General features: G+C 39.7%; 2 protein-coding genes across 3 annotated transcripts; one reads left to right on the top strand and one right to left on the bottom strand.

Moving 5' to 3' along the window:
• Positions 1-249: 249 nt before the first annotated feature.
• On the bottom strand, positions 250-3,243 carry las1l (LAS1 like ribosome biogenesis factor). Its single transcript, XM_049581690.1, has one exon. It carries the CDS (start codon positions 2,856-2,858, stop codon positions 1,131-1,133), a length of 1,728 nt encoding a protein of 575 aa, XP_049437647.1. The 5' UTR covers positions 2,859-3,243; the 3' UTR covers positions 250-1,130.
• A 3,069-nt stretch (positions 3,244-6,312) lies between these two features.
• On the top strand, positions 6,313-16,299 carry dnase1l1 (deoxyribonuclease I-like 1). 2 transcript variants are annotated; one of them, XM_049581755.1, is made up of 9 exons: positions 6,313-6,395; positions 9,348-9,523; positions 12,832-12,920; positions 13,098-13,187; positions 13,284-13,396; positions 13,514-13,626; positions 13,731-13,888; positions 15,159-15,255; positions 15,409-16,299. In XM_049581755.1, exons 2-9 carry the CDS (start codon positions 9,374-9,376, stop codon positions 15,535-15,537), a joined length of 939 nt encoding a protein of 312 aa, XP_049437712.1. In that variant the 5' UTR covers positions 6,313-6,395; positions 9,348-9,373; the 3' UTR covers positions 15,538-16,299. The 2 variants fall into 2 exon arrangements, with proteins under 2 accessions (XP_049437712.1, XP_049437713.1); XM_049581756.1 differs by having other exon boundaries at positions 6,326-6,395; positions 9,365-9,523.
• The last annotated feature ends 1,085 nt before the right edge of the window (positions 16,300-17,384 follow it).

Here is a 17,384-nt window from a genome sequence, read left to right as displayed (position 1 = left end):
TTTCTTTTTGGGGGTATGTAAGAAGACACATGGGTTTTTCAACCCAGCGCTGCATTGAGCCTGAACTGTTGAAATAAATATAAGAATTAAAATCTCATTTTATTTCTATGGTATGAATGCCCTTGCAGACAGTCTCAGCTCATGCCAATTCACCATTCTCCATATTAGACATGCTTTCCAAACCAATATGCTGCAATTCAGCTCCATAAAATTTACACCCAAAATGAACACAATCATATAGATTCAGTAGGAAAATGTTTTATTGAACACACATAACAAAATGTATTACACAAAACCACCCGGTGCTTATAACAAATCCCCTCTGCAGCGTTTTCAACTGAAATACATTTACTCCAAAACACTTTGTAGGGAGTGACAACTGCATTAACAATGCATGTTCACTTGCATGACAGGTGAAAGAAAAGAAAAACTCACTGTAAACCATCACAATAAATCAACTATATCCACATTCTCACATTCTTTACTTATGCAACAGTATATGATGGGTTAAATGTCTGCACTAGTTCCACTTTTGTCTTAGTCACGTATTGAAAATATTACACACACAGCATACAACCAGAAGGGCTATACGAATGCCGTACATTAGGGCTGCAACTAACAGTTGTCTTCCATATCGATGTATCTGCTGATTTTTAAATATTATCATTATTTGTGATTTTTTTCTTTCCTATAAAATGTTAAACTTGTGAAAAAAAGAGTTTAGCACTGCTGGCAGGATGAAACAAATCACTCGAAGAGGTCACCTTAGGCTCTGAGAAATTACAATGGACACAACCTTCTGACATTTAGTTAGTAAAGAAAATAATGTGTTGTAAAGATGAATCATTAGCTGCTTTCCTGAAAGATATGAAACCGAGAAAATCAGTAAATCCTCACATTTAGGAAGCTGGAACCAGTGAATGTTTGGTATTCTTGCCTGATAAATGACTCAGATAAATGACTTTTATGTTGACTGACTAATTAACTGATCAACTGTTTACATATTTGTTTTATACTGCAACAAAATTGAAGTTCACATATTTTTAACGTTTCTTTTTTTCAAGTGTCAAAACCAACAAGACCATGGGTTCAACAATGCTAAAGGACAGTACTTCACGTCGCAACATGAATCAAAAAAGCTGCAGTCCAGATTTCAGCTTATTGACATCACTGTGGTTCCACAGAAGGCCATCAGCTGTTCTCACTGGTGCCAACACTCCTGGGACATTGTGTGCTGTGCTGCTCTCCAACTCCACCGGCTGGTCAAACACAGTCATTGGTGAGTAGTTTTCCAGCATGAGGCATGAAGGGTCATCTGACTGACCAGGGACTTTACCAAGAGGATAGTTCTTCCATAAAACCTTATCAGTGCACACCTGCCATGGTGAACCTCTGAGCAACTTTGCTTTTTCAGCCTGAACATCTGCCCATTTGTACTCCTGGGAGGACTCGCTCCTCTCTGCATCAGCTGTGGAGCGCCAAGGATGGCCGTGGTGCCGTGAATGCTGCAGCTTCTCATGCAAACTCTCCAGTGTGTATATGGGCTGTTGTTTCTGCTCCGGAGAAGTATCATATTCAGAGTGTGTGATCTGTGTGTAGATGGAGCAGAGCTGGAGCAGCCTCTCTCGGGTTTCCAGAGGGAGAGGGTGCTCCATGTCGTCCAGGATTAACTGGAGCAAGTGAGGCGTGCTGATACAGGGAGCATCCAGGCATGCAGAGAGCAGCTGCTGCCACCTCAGCTGGATGCGGTTCACAAAGATTCTGTCCTTCATTCTGGCCTTCTTCTGTCCCTTTGTTTCAAAATGGTATTCAAATTTGTTGCTGTTGCAGATGATGATTTCTGAAATCCAAGCAGAAATGTAGAAAGCCCTGTGATTGTTCTGCTCTGTGGCGAGCAGCTTCAGTTCAACAAACAGCTTCTCCAGAAGGAGGTGGATAAAGGAGGGTGAGTTGAGCATCTTCAGGAGAGGCAGCCAAAAACGCAGGAAGGTTTGAGCGAGTCTGGGGTCAGTGGGACTGCCACTGTCAGAAGTGTCGCAGCCTAATGTTTCCAGTTGCTCAACAGTAGGAACTAGAAATCCGTCTTCCAACAACACATCAATCAGCAGATTACCTGACTGCAAAGCAAACTGCTTGATCTCACCAAGTAACCAGCTCATGTCTGCAAAGGGGGCTGGCCACAGGTTCTTCTCTTTGTCTCCAGGAAGCCCATCAAAAGCCTGGTACTGCTCCTTTTCAAAAGAAATCAGAAGCTCCCGTGCACTCTTGTAGGCTTCCATTTCTTTTTGCCTGGCGATGAGCTCATCCCCTTGGCGTTTTAGGTCAGTTTCTTCATCTTCTCCATCTGATTCTGATTCCCAGTCCTCATTAGGCCCTCCTCCCAACTGCCTGGACCAGTATTCCTGCTGGAGCCACTCCAGAACCACCTTACATCCCTTTCGACACCATTTTATGGTAGGAAGCTTCCTGTGTGTGAAATCATGCCTCAGATCTACGACCCACTCCGGTATGTTCAGGTTCCCAGCCAGCCGCCTCAGTGGACGGGCAACTCTCCCCTGCTGTCGCTCGGTGATCAAATTGACAAACCTCACCAGAGCCGCTCCGTAAAGCAGCACCAGGTCGTCTCCGTCCAGCTGTCCCGACCTGTCGAGCACCTGGCACCTCACCAGGTCCGCTGTGCAGTCCACCGCCACAGGAGTGCTGTTAGCATACCGGCCTTTCCAGGCTGATACCCTCTGCAGTGCATACCTCTGTAAGGAGGAATCTTTCGAGTAAAGATACTCCAGAACTTGATCCCACTCAGCTTTGTTGGCCCATGCCACCACATGGCGTTTTTTCTCAGAGCTCCTTTTCTTCATTTTATGGCGTAAGAGACGTACGGTAGACTTACGTCAACACCTCATTCACATAACGCTCACACAAGCCGAGAAATACCCGTTTTCTGATTTCTCGCTTTAATATGCAGCAACAATTGCTTTATATCACAGCGTCAAAATGTATAGCACTCACCCTATGGGCGCTACCGATTGTATCGCATCCCGGAGATGACGTATGTCATTCTTTTTCTCTGATTCAATTGCAGACCACAAAGCAACGTGTATAGATTCATACCGCCACCTACTGCGCCGGAGTGTGTATCAGGGCTTGCATAGCTACTTAAGGTTATATATATAATCCAATGAATCCATTTATCAGTTCAGTCATTAATTCATCAGATCACTACTATAACCCGTGGCTTTTCATGAAAAACGATTGGTTCAACTTCTCTGCCATGCTTTCCCTGTTCTTTGGCTACCTACCTGTTTTCTTGGTGCCATATTGTCTACACCTGGACCTGTGTGTGTAACATTTATGACTAATAAGACTATTGTGGGTGACGTGGACTCACAGCATTATCTTTGATATTTTTAAAATATGATGTGATAGGGTGCCACACAATAGCACAATAACTCATGATTTTAGGGCACCTGGCAGCCTAAAAACCCGCTGCTTTTGCTTCACAAAAATATCCCATTTTAGCTTAACTTTTTGGCCCATTTTACCAGTTTTCAGAGAAGTTAGTCGAACACCACTGTAATTAATTCTCTTCTTTTCTCACGGATGTTTAGTTAAAAGAAAATAAAAAATTAGAATGTCAAAAATGGAAAGACAAAATCAAAAAGGAGTTTTTCTGCTGTTATTTCTGATATAAGAAATTAGAAATCAAATATTGGGAAATTACTCAAATGCCAGCTGGTCCACCATGATTACTACATCAACTAATAACACAGTTTTCCATATTGGATTTTGCAAGCTTATGTGAACACTCCTACATGAGAAGTATGAACATTTTGTATACTGCATATTTACTGATGACCCAAAAAAAAACCCTCATAATTAAAAAAAACAAGTTGTTCATTTTGTCTTCCAGAGTTGGAAGTTAAGGTGACGAAGAGAACAACTGACCATGTGGCAGTAAATTCAGCTGAGTGGATGAAAATTTCATACTGTACAACAGACAGAGAAAATCAAACCCCTGTGAATTCTAAGATGCTCAGACTCAAGTGCAGCCCATACTAGTCCAGAACATACTTTGCTGACATTGACTGATTTTCATGGTGAAAAGCTTGAGCTAGATATGAATGGTGAGGGGGGCTCTACACCTGAAAATAATTGAATCATTCTGTGGATAACACAGTGTTGTTATTCTTTATCCAACCTGGTTAAATACAACAGCGTTTCTTATCCTCTCTGTCTGTGATTGGTGTTGACACAGCTTTTTACACAGCCTTACCTCTCCCAAATCCTGAATATGGACTTTAAATTTCTGTTGGAGTTTTAAAACAGTTTGTTCATAAGAGCTCTAACAGGGACAAACTTGACCTAAAGCGGAATGATTTTTTTCAGATAGCTTACCGACAAGTACAACACTGTTTTAGTCAGATGTGCAGACTTACAGACTTATCAGCAGGCAGTTATCATTGTAATTACTGAAGTCTATTTTTCTATATATTTTTGTATCTGTTGTTTTGTCACTATGTCTGATAACAAACTGTACATTTCTTTGTCTGTGAATGACATTTGGGCAAACACACAGAATACATATTTCTTTATATATAGCCCAGACAGCATATAAAACATAAAATATTTCTGTATTTAGTGAACAATGATTCATATATGAATGTGTCCAAACTTTAAGTGTCTAAGTGTTTTCAGTTATAAATAATGGAGAAAGAGAGTATTTTCATTCTTATTTATTTATTTTTTAATCTCAATCTCAAGTACAAGTAGTAATGCCACAGTGCAGAAATACTGTTACAAGTAAAATTCCTGTATTCCAAACCTTACTTATGTATAAGTATATTAGTATTAGCATCAAAATGTACTTTTAAAACAAGGCTAATCATTATGCAGAATGGCCCATTTCACAATAATATTGGATTGTAACTGATGATGCATTAATGTGTTCATCCCTTTAATGTTGCAGCTGTTAAAGAAAGCTCAATTTTTATGACTTCCTACAGTACTAGTTTAACCTGGAATAATATATCATAATCAGTTAGTCTGAATCTGTAAAGTTTCTAGTATCAAACACATTAATAATTAATTAACTGCACAAAGTGACAGAACTGATGAGATTACATTTTACTGGAATTGTATCTTATATGGGTTACATTGATTGATTGATTGATTGATTGATTGACTGGAGTAAAAAGTACAATACTTAGCTCTTAGGTGTAGTGGAGTATAAGTATAAAGTCGCATAAAATGGAAACACTAAATTGCAGTACTATTACCCTAAAAACTATATTTAAGTACAATACTTGTGTACTCAGTGTACCTGATGTACTCAGTTACTTTCTTCCTCTGTGCAAACACAGCTGCTCCACACATGCTTAGACATGCTGCATGAGCTCATGCCATTTTTGTAAATAAAAGACTGCGGTAGAGATAATAGAAAATAAGAGAAAATAAAACAAGAGAAAATAGAGAAAATAAAATAAGGTGTGGAGCTGTAAATTGGAAAATAGTGAAATTCTAAAATTCAACTCGTGACATGGACATGACACATGATCATGAGTCACATCTGAGTCAGTTCTTTCTGCAATAAAAGGAAACATATTAGTTTGAGGCTATATTTAGAGACACTTCACCCTGTTTCTGTTCTAACTAAACCTCCTCTTGCTGTTTTCTTCCCGACCATTTTCCAAAGCTGCACAGTAGGCGGAGAGAAGTGCAAACCAGGTGTGAAATAACACCACTTCCTTTTTCAACCAGATGTGTTGCAATGTCACACTTTTTCTTATAAAGAGGAAACATGCAACTTATTTCCTCATTTAAGTGAGACTGCTGGGTAAGAGAACTGAAACCAGCCATGGTCAAAATGTACCAACTGCTACATTTGATAAGTAGTTTATTAAGAGAAACAGTTCAACACTCATATCTCTTGTATACTACAATTTGTCAACATTGATGTGTATTGTTTGTTTTCTGTAATATTTTTTTTATATCTAGTGGGGTGGCATAGCTAAACTATCGTTCATTTTGTGCTTTCATCACAAAATGAACGATTGTTGTGATATATTGACCTAAGCCACTCCACTAATCTACAGTCCTGATTCACCCAGTAGTCAAGTGTTATCTATGGCAGTAGACTTATCTGCATATGACTGCCTCTGATTGAGTACAGCACTGAAGGTTTATATGAAATTTGAAAAAGAGTCAAAACAAGTAAGGTAAAGGCTGAACTTTTGATGCATTAACTGAAGACACCCTCCTCCCAGTGTGCTGTAGCCTGCAGGAAGACTTCTCCTAGACCAGAGATCCCTCCCACAGGAAACCAAGGCCAGACCAGTTTCGAGTTTCACCAGAGAGGGAGGGATCTGAAAACAAACAAGTCCAGAACTAACAAGCGGGTAAGTCGCTGTTGCTCTAGTTTGACTCACCTTTTTTGTGTCAAGGATAGAAATGTTACTGGGGAATGTGACCTGTCCTGTAACCTGACGTGTCTATATGTTAATGTAAGTGCGCGCGCACGTGTGTGTGTGTGTGTGTGTGTGTGTGTGTGTGTGTGTTTAAGACGGAGATAGAGAGAGAGAATACTACAAACAAAACTTGCCCCACTGTGACTGTGTTCATTGTTTGGCATGGGATAAAGCATAAAGCAGTATTATTAACAGGCTTTCATTAATAAATGTCTATACTATGCTGACATAACTCACATTTCAGTCATAAGTCCTCCACTTTACATGAACAATCCATGCTGGCAGTATGGTAACAATTTAAATCCTGTAAATAGACATACATTGTGTAAAGTGAAATAAACCTTTCAAGTGTTCTGGTTCAGCTGTAAACTCCACTGCTGATCATAATAAATTACCCCATGTTTACCATGACGTCATGTTTGTTTGACCCCTTATCCCGAGTAGCAACATCTTAAGCCTTCTCTGCCCTTTGACCTGCCACAGGTCTCTATTTTCATGTTGATGGCTGGGTGAGACAAAAGGCTTAATGTGTGTCTGTGTGTGATATAAATGAAACAACCTCTTGTATATTTTTGTGTGTCTGTGTGGTGGGCTAACAGAAGACAAATGATAGCAGTGAGTGTGCTTTTCTGATAACACGTATGTTTGGGCTGATAGGGTTCAATTAATAAAACATTGTTATTACAGTTTAAAATAATTAGAAATAGATTTTTTTTAAATAATTTATAAGAATAAATGATGCAAATTTTGGTGTTCACAAGTGAAAAACTTTAACATGAATCAAATGACTCTGAATGCTATTTTTAGGAGATATGAACAGCTGCCTGTATCAACTAGCAAACTGGTCAAAGGCCAACATATTTGTGTTGTGTTTGTATTTTTACGTTTAATGTTACCATGACTTTTGTTGGGTTCATATGAATAGTCTGACATTTTGGGAAATACACTTTCTTGCCGAGAGTTACAGGAGAGGACTGAAAATACTGTCATGTGGTCTATAGGCTAAGCCAAATGCAAAGCTAGGAAGCTATTAACTTAGTGCTAAACAGCTAGCATGGGGGTACTCGTTTTTACATTTCTGTTTATGTATGAGTTAAATAAGCAAAATACATGTGTTAATGACTGAGCTTTACGGGTACTGGTCGTATTTTTGAACTTTGGATAGCTATTTCCCTGTTTCCAGTCTTCATGCTAAGTTAGGCTAATCACCTCCTGGCTCAAACACAATGCTGTATGAGCAGATCTTCTCATCTACCTATTAACAAGAAGGCATTTTTTATGACTTATAGGGATAGTTCAGATTTTAAAGTGGGGTTGTTTGGGGTACTTATCCATAGACAGTAGCCTATATTACATTCGGTAGAAGTCAGTTGGCACACCATATCGGACTCCAGAAGCTTAGCAAGTTACTGCTGTGGAGGGGTCAGCAACAAAACGCATTTTAGGCACCTAAAAAAGTCCCACCTAAAAAAATTAATATCAGTTTAAGTGTATGCTATATTTAAAATATTTTCACTGTTTTAACTGAATGTCAGACAGGGATTTCCAAAGGGAAAGTGAAGCCTTATATTGCTCTCTCAAAGCCAGACTCTGCTGAGAAAAACAAAGATTTAACATTGCTATACACATGAGCTGCTGGTCTACTGCTGCCTTGATCAGTTAGTTTGTTTGTATTATTGTGTGACTTTGGAGTTTGGAAGGGTCCGTCCAGATTCACCAGAGTCACACAATAACACAAACTAACTAACTGACTGAAACAGCAGTAGACCAACAACTCCCATGTTTAGCCAGCTAAAATTATTGGTTTTGTCAATGGAGCCTTTGACAAGAACATAGATGGGAAAATGAAGCCGTTAACAGCTTTCCATTTTGAAACAGGCTGTTTGATGGAAAGGTAAGGCAGCGGAAATACAAATACAATCAATATAGTATACATTTAAACTGATATTGATTTTTAAGGGGTGGGACTATTTTTAGCTGGCCAAAATACATTTTGCTGCTGACCCCGTCCACAGCAGTGGATTGCTTAGTTTCCATGTTGGAATCCAGTCTGCTTCTTCATACTGGGGGCATGCCAGCTGACATCGAGTGTATACACAAGTGCCCCATACAACCCGACTTCAAAGAGTCCAAACTATCCATTTTATGTGTATCCCAAAATGTGAAATTTAACACAAAATAAAAGCTATTAGCTAAACCCTACTGTAGCCCTCCAGGCCTAACTCATCATGGGAAGTTAAGGGGGAATCATAGCAAAACAGGAAGCTCCAATGGAAGTGTTGTCTGAGCAGTTCTTCAGAAGACTGCAAGCAGCAATGCCACAGGCCAAGCAGTCAGTCTGTTTGGAACGGGCACTGCACTAGTCCCTCCAGCTTGGTAGTCCAACCACAGCCTGTTTATCCATTAACCCGATGGGATGATGATTACAGAACAGTAACTTCCTGTTTATTCTCACTGACTTCATTCAAACCAATGAGAGTTAATACAACTTCTTAACCATGAAGTACAATCACTCACAGTGGACTCTGGTCTGTGATGGTTAAACCTGTACTTTCAGATACTATTTTCTATTATTGTACACTTTATGACAACTAATAGTGACAACACATTTGCTACTTATATTGGTGTATGTATGTGTGTCAGGAAACTACAGATGTGTATGTGAGAGTCATGGAGTGTATATGAAATATGCTTGGTGAATCTGAGGGTCAGGCCTGTATTATCCACAGTTATTTTTGTCTGATGGATCGTTTGGGCTTGTCCAGATTTGTAGAGTTTGTGCAATCCACACTATATTTACTGCTGTATCTGTAGATCTGTACACATAATTTGTGGATGTTTAACCAAATCTGATTGCCCTTGTGTGTTTTCTTCGCACGCAAGGTTACTGTATCTTGCAGATCTGTGCCATGAGGTCCTCTTCCCTCCTCCTGCTTTCCTTCCTGTTGGGTGTGTGCGATGTTCATGGGGCTTCAGAGTTTAGAATCTGTGCCTTCAACCTTCATCACTTTGGGGAGGCCAAGGCCAAGAAGAACAATGTCATGCATTCTCTTGCCAGGGTAAGACAAAGAGAAATCGATTTGGTTAAGACACTTTGATATTGTCAAAAGAATTTCTTCGTAATGATCTTTAAAACAACAGAGACCGGAGCCGAAATATCAAAGTTTAACAGAATTTATTTTCTTGTACAAGAAGGAGCGTTTCACAGTGCAACATAGGTGGGCGTTGAAGTTCAACCGTTTCAGTTCTCCTAATCTATCAAGTACAGACTTCATCGATAATGTCATAGCCATTTCAGTTCCTCACAGGTGTTCCTCATTTCACAGTTAATTACAGCACTTTAAAGTCAAGGCGCCAGGGAATATTGTTGTTTTAGAGAACTGGATACTTAGTCTTGCTTCCATGTTTTTTCCAGTGGAACTTAAAGGTGGGGGCAGAAGCAATACTACCTTGGCTGTGGAAAAAAAAGGGGCACACCTTGCCTATATACTTACATTTAAATATCGTTACTAATACACTCATGCAGATGTTTCATACTCAACATTTCTCCACAAAATTATCAGTTCATGCAGACATGGTCTTTAGCATTCAATATTATACTGTATTCATTGTACATCTGATACCTATTGTATATGTAATTATTCTTTCTCTGTGTCTACCTTTTCTTTTTCCTGTGTCAAAGATGTTCTTTTTTTTGTTTTTGTTTTTTCTAGGGTGTTTCAAACAATGCTGTGGCTTGGGGCAAACACTATTTTTATTATACTTTTAATTAAGAATTGGACCAAATGTAAAGACTTGCTAGGTGCCAAATGTAAAGGTGCCAAAAGAGCAGGTGCTTTAGCACAGTCTGGGGTCTATTTGTGCATGTGCCTGACTACTCTGCATACCTCCTGCCATGAACCCGAAAGCCAGAAACGTTTTTTGGTGTAGGCCCCAGGCGAGCAATTGTCTGTGGACTGAGTAAGTTCTAAATGTAGCCCCCTCCAGTAGCAAATACATGGCGTGAAGTCATAGTTAAAAAATGGGGTTTGTTGCAAGTCAAACTAACCACTCCAAAGTCCTGGAGGAAAGTGACAAGAACCGTCAATCAATCAATCAATCAATCAATCAATCAATCATTTGTCACATGGAATTATACAAGGTACAACTCCAGCGATATGTGATCCGTCAGCTTATTTTACTTGTGCACCGTGATTTTTTTTTTTTTTTGCATCTTTTTACATTGGTGGCTGATGCTTTATTATTCCAATGGTTCTCATAATCTATGGTTTCTGGTTGTGGAATTATTTAACTGTCCAAACATCCATACCTCAACAAGACAGCTTCATGGTAGCTTCTCCAGAACATGGGCAGCTCTGCCCTGCAGCCGCCTCTGAACAACGCACAGCAGTGATCCACAGCAGGAACAGGACAGCACCTCACATTCCCACCATCACACTAGTCCTTACTCACTGTAAATCTCATCTTCCTCTGCTCTGTCTGATCGGCATATAGAATGTGGCAGGGAGGTTGTCCAGCTTACTTTCCAAAGTCTGTACAATGGCTAGCAGGATGCTAGCTGGTGCTCATTTCTCTCTATCTTTTTCACAAATGTTTAGTGACATTTGAAAACTGGCTAGCCAGCAGCTAGCTGGCAAAAGTCAACAGGAGGAGAGTTTACAGACTGGTGAGTTGACTTCCTCATTCCGATGAATGACTTGCAGCTATACCACTGTCCAAAGCCAACCACAAAATGCACCACCAAGACTTGCAATATGACTTAATATGGATATATAAAAGCAGAAAATTAGTGAAGCTGACAGAGAGGTAACTGGAAACATTCATGCCTGTGTCAACTGAAAAATGAAGCCAACACAGAAGTGCCAAAAACTGTAGTTCCACTAATGACCACTTTAGGCAGGCACCAAAAGCAAGATAATCCCCATAGCCCCCATGTTTAAATGCCCAACTTTACAGCAGAAATAAACAAGTTTACAGCTTGGTACAAAAAAAGGTTTTGATCTCTATAGCTAATTTCTTCTTCTTTCTTTCTTCTTCATGACAGCTATACTGGGGTGAATTTTTATATAACTCATCCGTTTACATGTTATTAAGGCTTAAAGTTACAAATATTTAAGGGTGGGGCTGCTTGAGTAACAGACTGTTTGTGAGACAAACATGGTCACTTCTGGCAAAAATCAAGATGCCAACGATCTAAATGCCAAACTCAAGGCTTCAAATCAGCAGTCCACAAACCAATGGGTGACGTCATGGTAGCTACAGCCATTATTATAATACAGTCTATGCTGAAAACTAACGAATGAGATCATCAGCTCATTAGGAAGTTGTTTATTGAGGTAATAAATTAAGTGAGAAGTAGAGTTATTTTCTCTCATGTTGTGCTCGCACCAAACACTATAAGAATTTTCGCATTGCATTACTTGCGTAAGTTTGAATGCTAGAATATTTTGTGTTGTATTGCTTCATAAGTGCAAATAACTTGCATCATACGAATGTGAAATTGTTTAATTAATGAATGAACTTTTGCTGGTACATCCTTGGCATCCTTCATCCCTGGATGGATCTCAATGCTGATTGGCTATAGTGGCGCAAATTGGTTGCCTAGGTTAAGAGTTTTCAACCCTCACAAATAAGCGTATGATGCAAAATTGCGCCACTCACTTTATTCGCGCCACTTAATTCACATATTTGGCATCATTAGTGTTCTGTCCATCACTTCCATCGCGCCGCTTGATGGGAATTGGCATCTTATTCTTTACCTGGACTTTACATCTAATTCACTCGTGCAAACTGTTTAATTCGCGTACAGCGTGAACAAAACATTACGCCTCTATAGAGTAAATATTGGGTGTGTGAAGTGTAATATTGGGCGGCTGTGTCTCAAGAGGTAGAGCAGGTGGTCCAATAATCAGATGACTGGTGGTTCAATCTCCTCCAGTCCGCATGTCGAAAATCCTTGGCCGCCAGTGTGTAAAGTGCTTTGAGTCATCAGAAGACTACAAAGGCCCCATACAAGGGCAGGTCCATTTATGGGTTCCATTTAATATGTAGTGTTGGTAAATTATATACTAAACAAAAAGAATATTTCTATCTGATTGTTAAAACATATGTTAAAATGTAAAAGTTAGAATGCATTATATTTAAAATGCTTTGGGGGATTTTTTTTTAGTTGCAATACCGCAAGTGGCCACCTTGACAAATTGGCAGCAAGGCTAAGTGGCAGTGGCATATCCAGCTCTCTTAATATACAGCCAAGGCTCCATATCGTGGTATTCACAAGCAATAACATAGCTAGTATCTTTGTACCTAAAATTCAACAGTCCCTCCTGTGTCACAATGCAATCACCTTTTCATTTCTGTGTTCCAGATCATCACTCGCTGTGATGTGTGTTTGCTTCAGGAAGTGAGAGATGCTAAAGAAAAAGCAGTACCAATGCTGCTTGACCGCCTTAACAGGTGATTAATCACTTGCTTCATGCATACACAAACACAGTAAGCATGAGCGACTGCATGGTTACATCAGTATAGCGCAACACAGCTGTAATTCATGACCAGTCCTCACACAAAAAGATACAGTAACAGCAGTATCAACAGTTGTATCCACTTCTCTGTGTGTGTCTCTTCAATATTTAGGTACGACACTGAACATACCTATGATACTGTGTCCAGTGAGAGACTGGGCAGGTCTTCCTCATACCAGGAGCAGTATGTGTTTGTTTACAGGTGAGGTGAACTTGTACATTAGTCATTAAAATGTTAAGACAGCCTAAGCAGAACAGTTATGTTTTGGTTACACTGTGTTTGTCTGAATGTGTGCAGGACTGATACAGTGACGGTCACTGGCCAGTATCAGTACCCAGATAATAAACCAGGAGATGTTGATGCTTTCTCCAGAGAGCCTTTTGTTGTCCGCTTCAAAGCCCGCAAGACAGGTTAGTTTTCTGACACTCAGGTTTCCTTCTAGGATGACGAAACCTGTGATGATGTTTAGGCATTTAAACACCTTTCCCTGCACCTTCCCTCCCTCTAACTCCCCTCTATATATCCAGCTATAAAGGAGTTTGTCCTCATACCTCAGCACACCACTCCAGACAACACCACTAAAGAGCTTGATGCGCTATATGACGTTTTGCAAGATGTGAAGAGGATGTGGAAAACTGAGGTAAAAGCTCATTTTGCTGAATGTTAATGGTAACTGGAACTGTAGGAGTTGTTGAGATTTTGTAGCCTTACAATCAGTGTTGTTGTGTACGTGTGTTTGTGCAGAATGTAATGCTTCTTGGGGACTTCAACGCTGACTGCGGTTACCTTGCTAAGAAGAACAGGAAGAATGTGCGCCTGATTACAGAGAAGAACCTTTATTGGCTCATTCCAGAAAAGACTGACACCACTGTGCGATCATCCACCTCCTGCAGCTACGACAGGTGAACTCACACTCTTTAAAGCCTGGTCCCACCAGACCCATCACTCTGAGTGGGCCAGTGTCCCTAAAGCTTGAGTGCCCCAGGATTTTTTACTACAGCCAGAAATGGGTACAAATACATAAAACATATCTTATTACAAATTACAAATATTTGCTCATCAAATGTGTCAAAGAACACATTCACATATCGGAATAAGAAAATGTAATCAATTAAAATCAGGATATGTTGGAGGTGGAAGGACGTGAATCCAGGGATGCATGCTGGGTGGTTTCTGTCAGCAAAAGCAACCACTGACCAATTGAAATGCAGCTGGGGAAACTGAAGAGTAAGGCCAAAACACATCAACGAATGCCACACATAAATAAATAAGCCCCTATTATTTACAATGTACAAACCCACGCCGGCAGCGGCTAGATGCCCCACAGTACTTCACGAATCACGCCACTGTCTTTTCCATTTGCAGCCTTGCCAACAGCATTTTTCCCTCACTTACTGCTTGTACACCAGCTTCTGTAGCAGCCCTTTCTCTCTAGTTCTAGTTCCAGTTTGTCAGACATGTTCTTCCATGACAATAAGACTAAACATTAAGCAGATGCCTTTTTCAAAGGTGATAAATTAAAGTGTAGCACTGGAGAAAGTACATTTCTAAGATCTCTAACTTACAAGCAACAGAGACAGCAAACTAGCTTGATGACATGGGCAAATGCAACACAACCTCGAACTAATGACTAATGCAAAATCTGGAGGCCATGGCTGGACCAGTTGGGAACCACTGCTCTTGAGTATTGTCCCTTTGGCAGTTAGTTTGTCTCTTTCTGTGGCTAGCGCAGAAGTTGAACTTAACTGAATGTGTTTAAGGTCCACGAGCCTGCCTTCAGGGCTTCAGGTGTTCACAAAACCACAGAATCAACAGGTGGCATGGCAGAGAAAATGAAAAAGTTTAACTTAGTTTAACTGAGCTCTGTGAGCAAAGCCAATCCCATCAACTCCATTGAAAATATGTCATTAGCCTTCATATTTTGAGTGAGAAGAATGAGAAAACCCAAGTAAAATGTGTATATATTTTATATCCATCATTTTCAAGGTTTGTTTATGAAGTGATCTGATGGTATAGAAGGTTAAAGAGACAGCATAGAACTAGATGGCACTTGGTTTGTGATGCTCGAAGTACCAAAAAAATACATCTGAAAAACTCAACATCGACGTCTCTTTACATATGTGTAACAATATGTGTAATATATTGGTCTGTCTATTCTGTGTGGTACAACAGGATCGTTGTGAATGGGGAAACATTTGCCAGAGCAATCGTACCTAATTCAGCCAACCCCTTTAACTTCCAAACGGCATACCGACTCTCAGAGGAACAGGTAGGAGGCTGCGTGTGTGCGCTGGTGTAAATATGTAAATGTAACAGACTGAACTAAAACAGTAAAATATGCAAATAGTCTAAATGAATCCCAAATTCTTTCCCATAGATGTGTGCTGGTTGGTAAACTGTTTACTCTGTGGTTTCTTTTCAGGCATTGGAGGTTAGCGATCATTACCCAGTGGAGGTCCTGCTGAAGGACATTGCAAACAAAGTCTCCTTTACAAAGTTTCTGTCTTTGTTTGTCCTCGGCCACCTTGTCTTCCAAATGTCAACATGGTAGTTTAATAATTAACTGATGTGGATTTTTGTCATCTCAGTCTGAAGACAATCTCAGGAAGGCTAATGATGATAACTGATTAGAATTTCATAATGCTCCGTCTTGCCATATACCACTGATAACACTCCACAGAAATGGCTCTCAATGTTGAGTTCAGAAAAACAACCGAAAATTACACAACTTTGCCATTAACTAGTTTGCCATTTTGAACAGTAAAATCTACCAATGGGAAATCCTCAGTATGTTTTAAGTTTTTATATTTATAAATTTTTTATAGCAATCTGTATTTCTGTTAAATACATATAAGAGATAACAAAGATAGTGGTCAATTTTAGGTCTGGCAGTTTTATGATATTTCATATTTTTCTGTGTCAAATTTGGACAAGTTTGATTAGCCACGCTGTTCGCCAAATATTTTTAGCAAATAATTTTGTGCTCAAAGTTTAAAAAAAAGAAAAAAGAGGATGGTTGCTAAAACAGGAAGATGACGTTTGACTATAGTAGAATCTGTACGTGATACGTCATCCTCTAAGCTTTCGCAGGTGTACTGTTATAAATATCATACATATCGTTCTAAGCTAGCCAGTCAAATTGTAATTTTAATTTAATTAATTTAATTTTCACAATAGCATTTGTAGCCTATGTGCAGTGAAAGGCTGCAACCAACACAATAAATGACACCAGATCCCACCAACTCTCTCTCACTCGCTCTCTTCATCACATCTTCAGCAACATGTTTCAGGACATGTTGAAAGTTTTTTTTTTACTGTCCACCAGCACCATGGCCCCCAACAGACTCTGGAAAGCACACAACTTTCAGTCAAAAAAAAAAAAGTCCCATTAGAAGGACAAAAAAATAATAAGAATCACAGTGCTGCCCGTGTCAGTGTTGGTGCTGAACTAGAGCGAGAGTGGCCGGTGCTGGTGGACGCTGCCCATCCTACGGAGACGGAGGAAATAGTAAAGAAGAGAGCAAGTGAAAAGACAAGTCAGTGCATTGTGCCAATTGTTGTCTTATTTGTGTTCTGTGAAACAGTAAATTCATCAAATTAAACTCCTTATTGCTGTTTTACAGACTACTGTAGCTGCACTCTCATTGCTGTAGTTATGGACCAATGTTACATCTGACTATTAAACTCACCCCCATTTTCTGTTTAAGAATGTTAATTGTTAAACAGGAAGTAAAACTGGCCAGAGGGGGGCTTTAAGGAAATTAACGAAGTTGTTTTAGGGCATAAATAATTAAGCTGAGGGAACAAATTAAGTAATTCAACAATACAAATTGGGGCACTGAAATAATTACATGGAGCAAATCCACAAACAGTCGAGCAGTTTCGTGTAGGAGCTATTTTTTCTACCTAACTACTCCTGCAAACCGTATCACCTGCAGAAAGAAATGTGCATCTGCTGCTAGCTCACCTAACATTACAGCTCAGCCAAGGAGAATGTCATTAATGTTTACATCTCGTGCTGTCACAAGCCTCTCAACCATGAGTAACTGCACGCCTCCTCCTGTGCAGTGATACGGTTGGTGGTTGTAGTTCATTAGAGAGAAAATAGGAAAAACGGTCTGTGGGTTATCTTGAGTAAGCAGGTCATGATTTCTGGAAAGAGACATCGATGTTGAGTTTTTCAAATGTATTTTTTTGGTACTTCGAGCATCATAAGCTGAGTACCATCTAGTTCTATACTGTCTCTTTAACCTTCTATATGATCAGATCACTTCATAAACAAACCTTGAAAATGATGGATATAAAAACCATAACATCATTGAGATGTAGCCTACTTAATACACAGAATATGTATTAAGAGAATTTTGTCTCTGTGTTCAGATTTCTTTTGTTGGTTAA

Source organism: Epinephelus fuscoguttatus, linkage group LG7 (assembly GCF_011397635.1).
Source record: "Epinephelus fuscoguttatus linkage group LG7, E.fuscoguttatus.final_Chr_v1".
Taxonomy (NCBI): domain Eukaryota; kingdom Metazoa; phylum Chordata; class Actinopteri; order Perciformes; family Serranidae; genus Epinephelus; species Epinephelus fuscoguttatus.
This window is presented reverse-complemented; position numbering and strand designations above follow the sequence as displayed.

Bases quoted from the DNA above. Each gene is read 5' to 3' on its own strand.
- las1l (XM_049581690.1), bottom strand. From the start codon at position 2,858: ATGAAGAAAAGGAGCTCTGAGAAAAAACGCCATGTGGTGGCATGGGCC.
- dnase1l1 (XM_049581755.1), top strand. From the start codon at position 9,374: ATGAGGTCCTCTTCCCTCCTCCTGCTTTCCTTCCTGTTGGGTGTGTGC. The intron at 9,524-12,831 runs GTAAGACAAAGA...TCTGTGTTCCAG, and splicing joins TCATGCATTCTCTTGCCAGG to ATCATCACTCGCTGTGATGT. The intron at 13,889-15,158 runs GTGAACTCACAC...GTGGTACAACAG, and splicing joins ACCTCCTGCAGCTACGACAG to GATCGTTGTGAATGGGGAAA.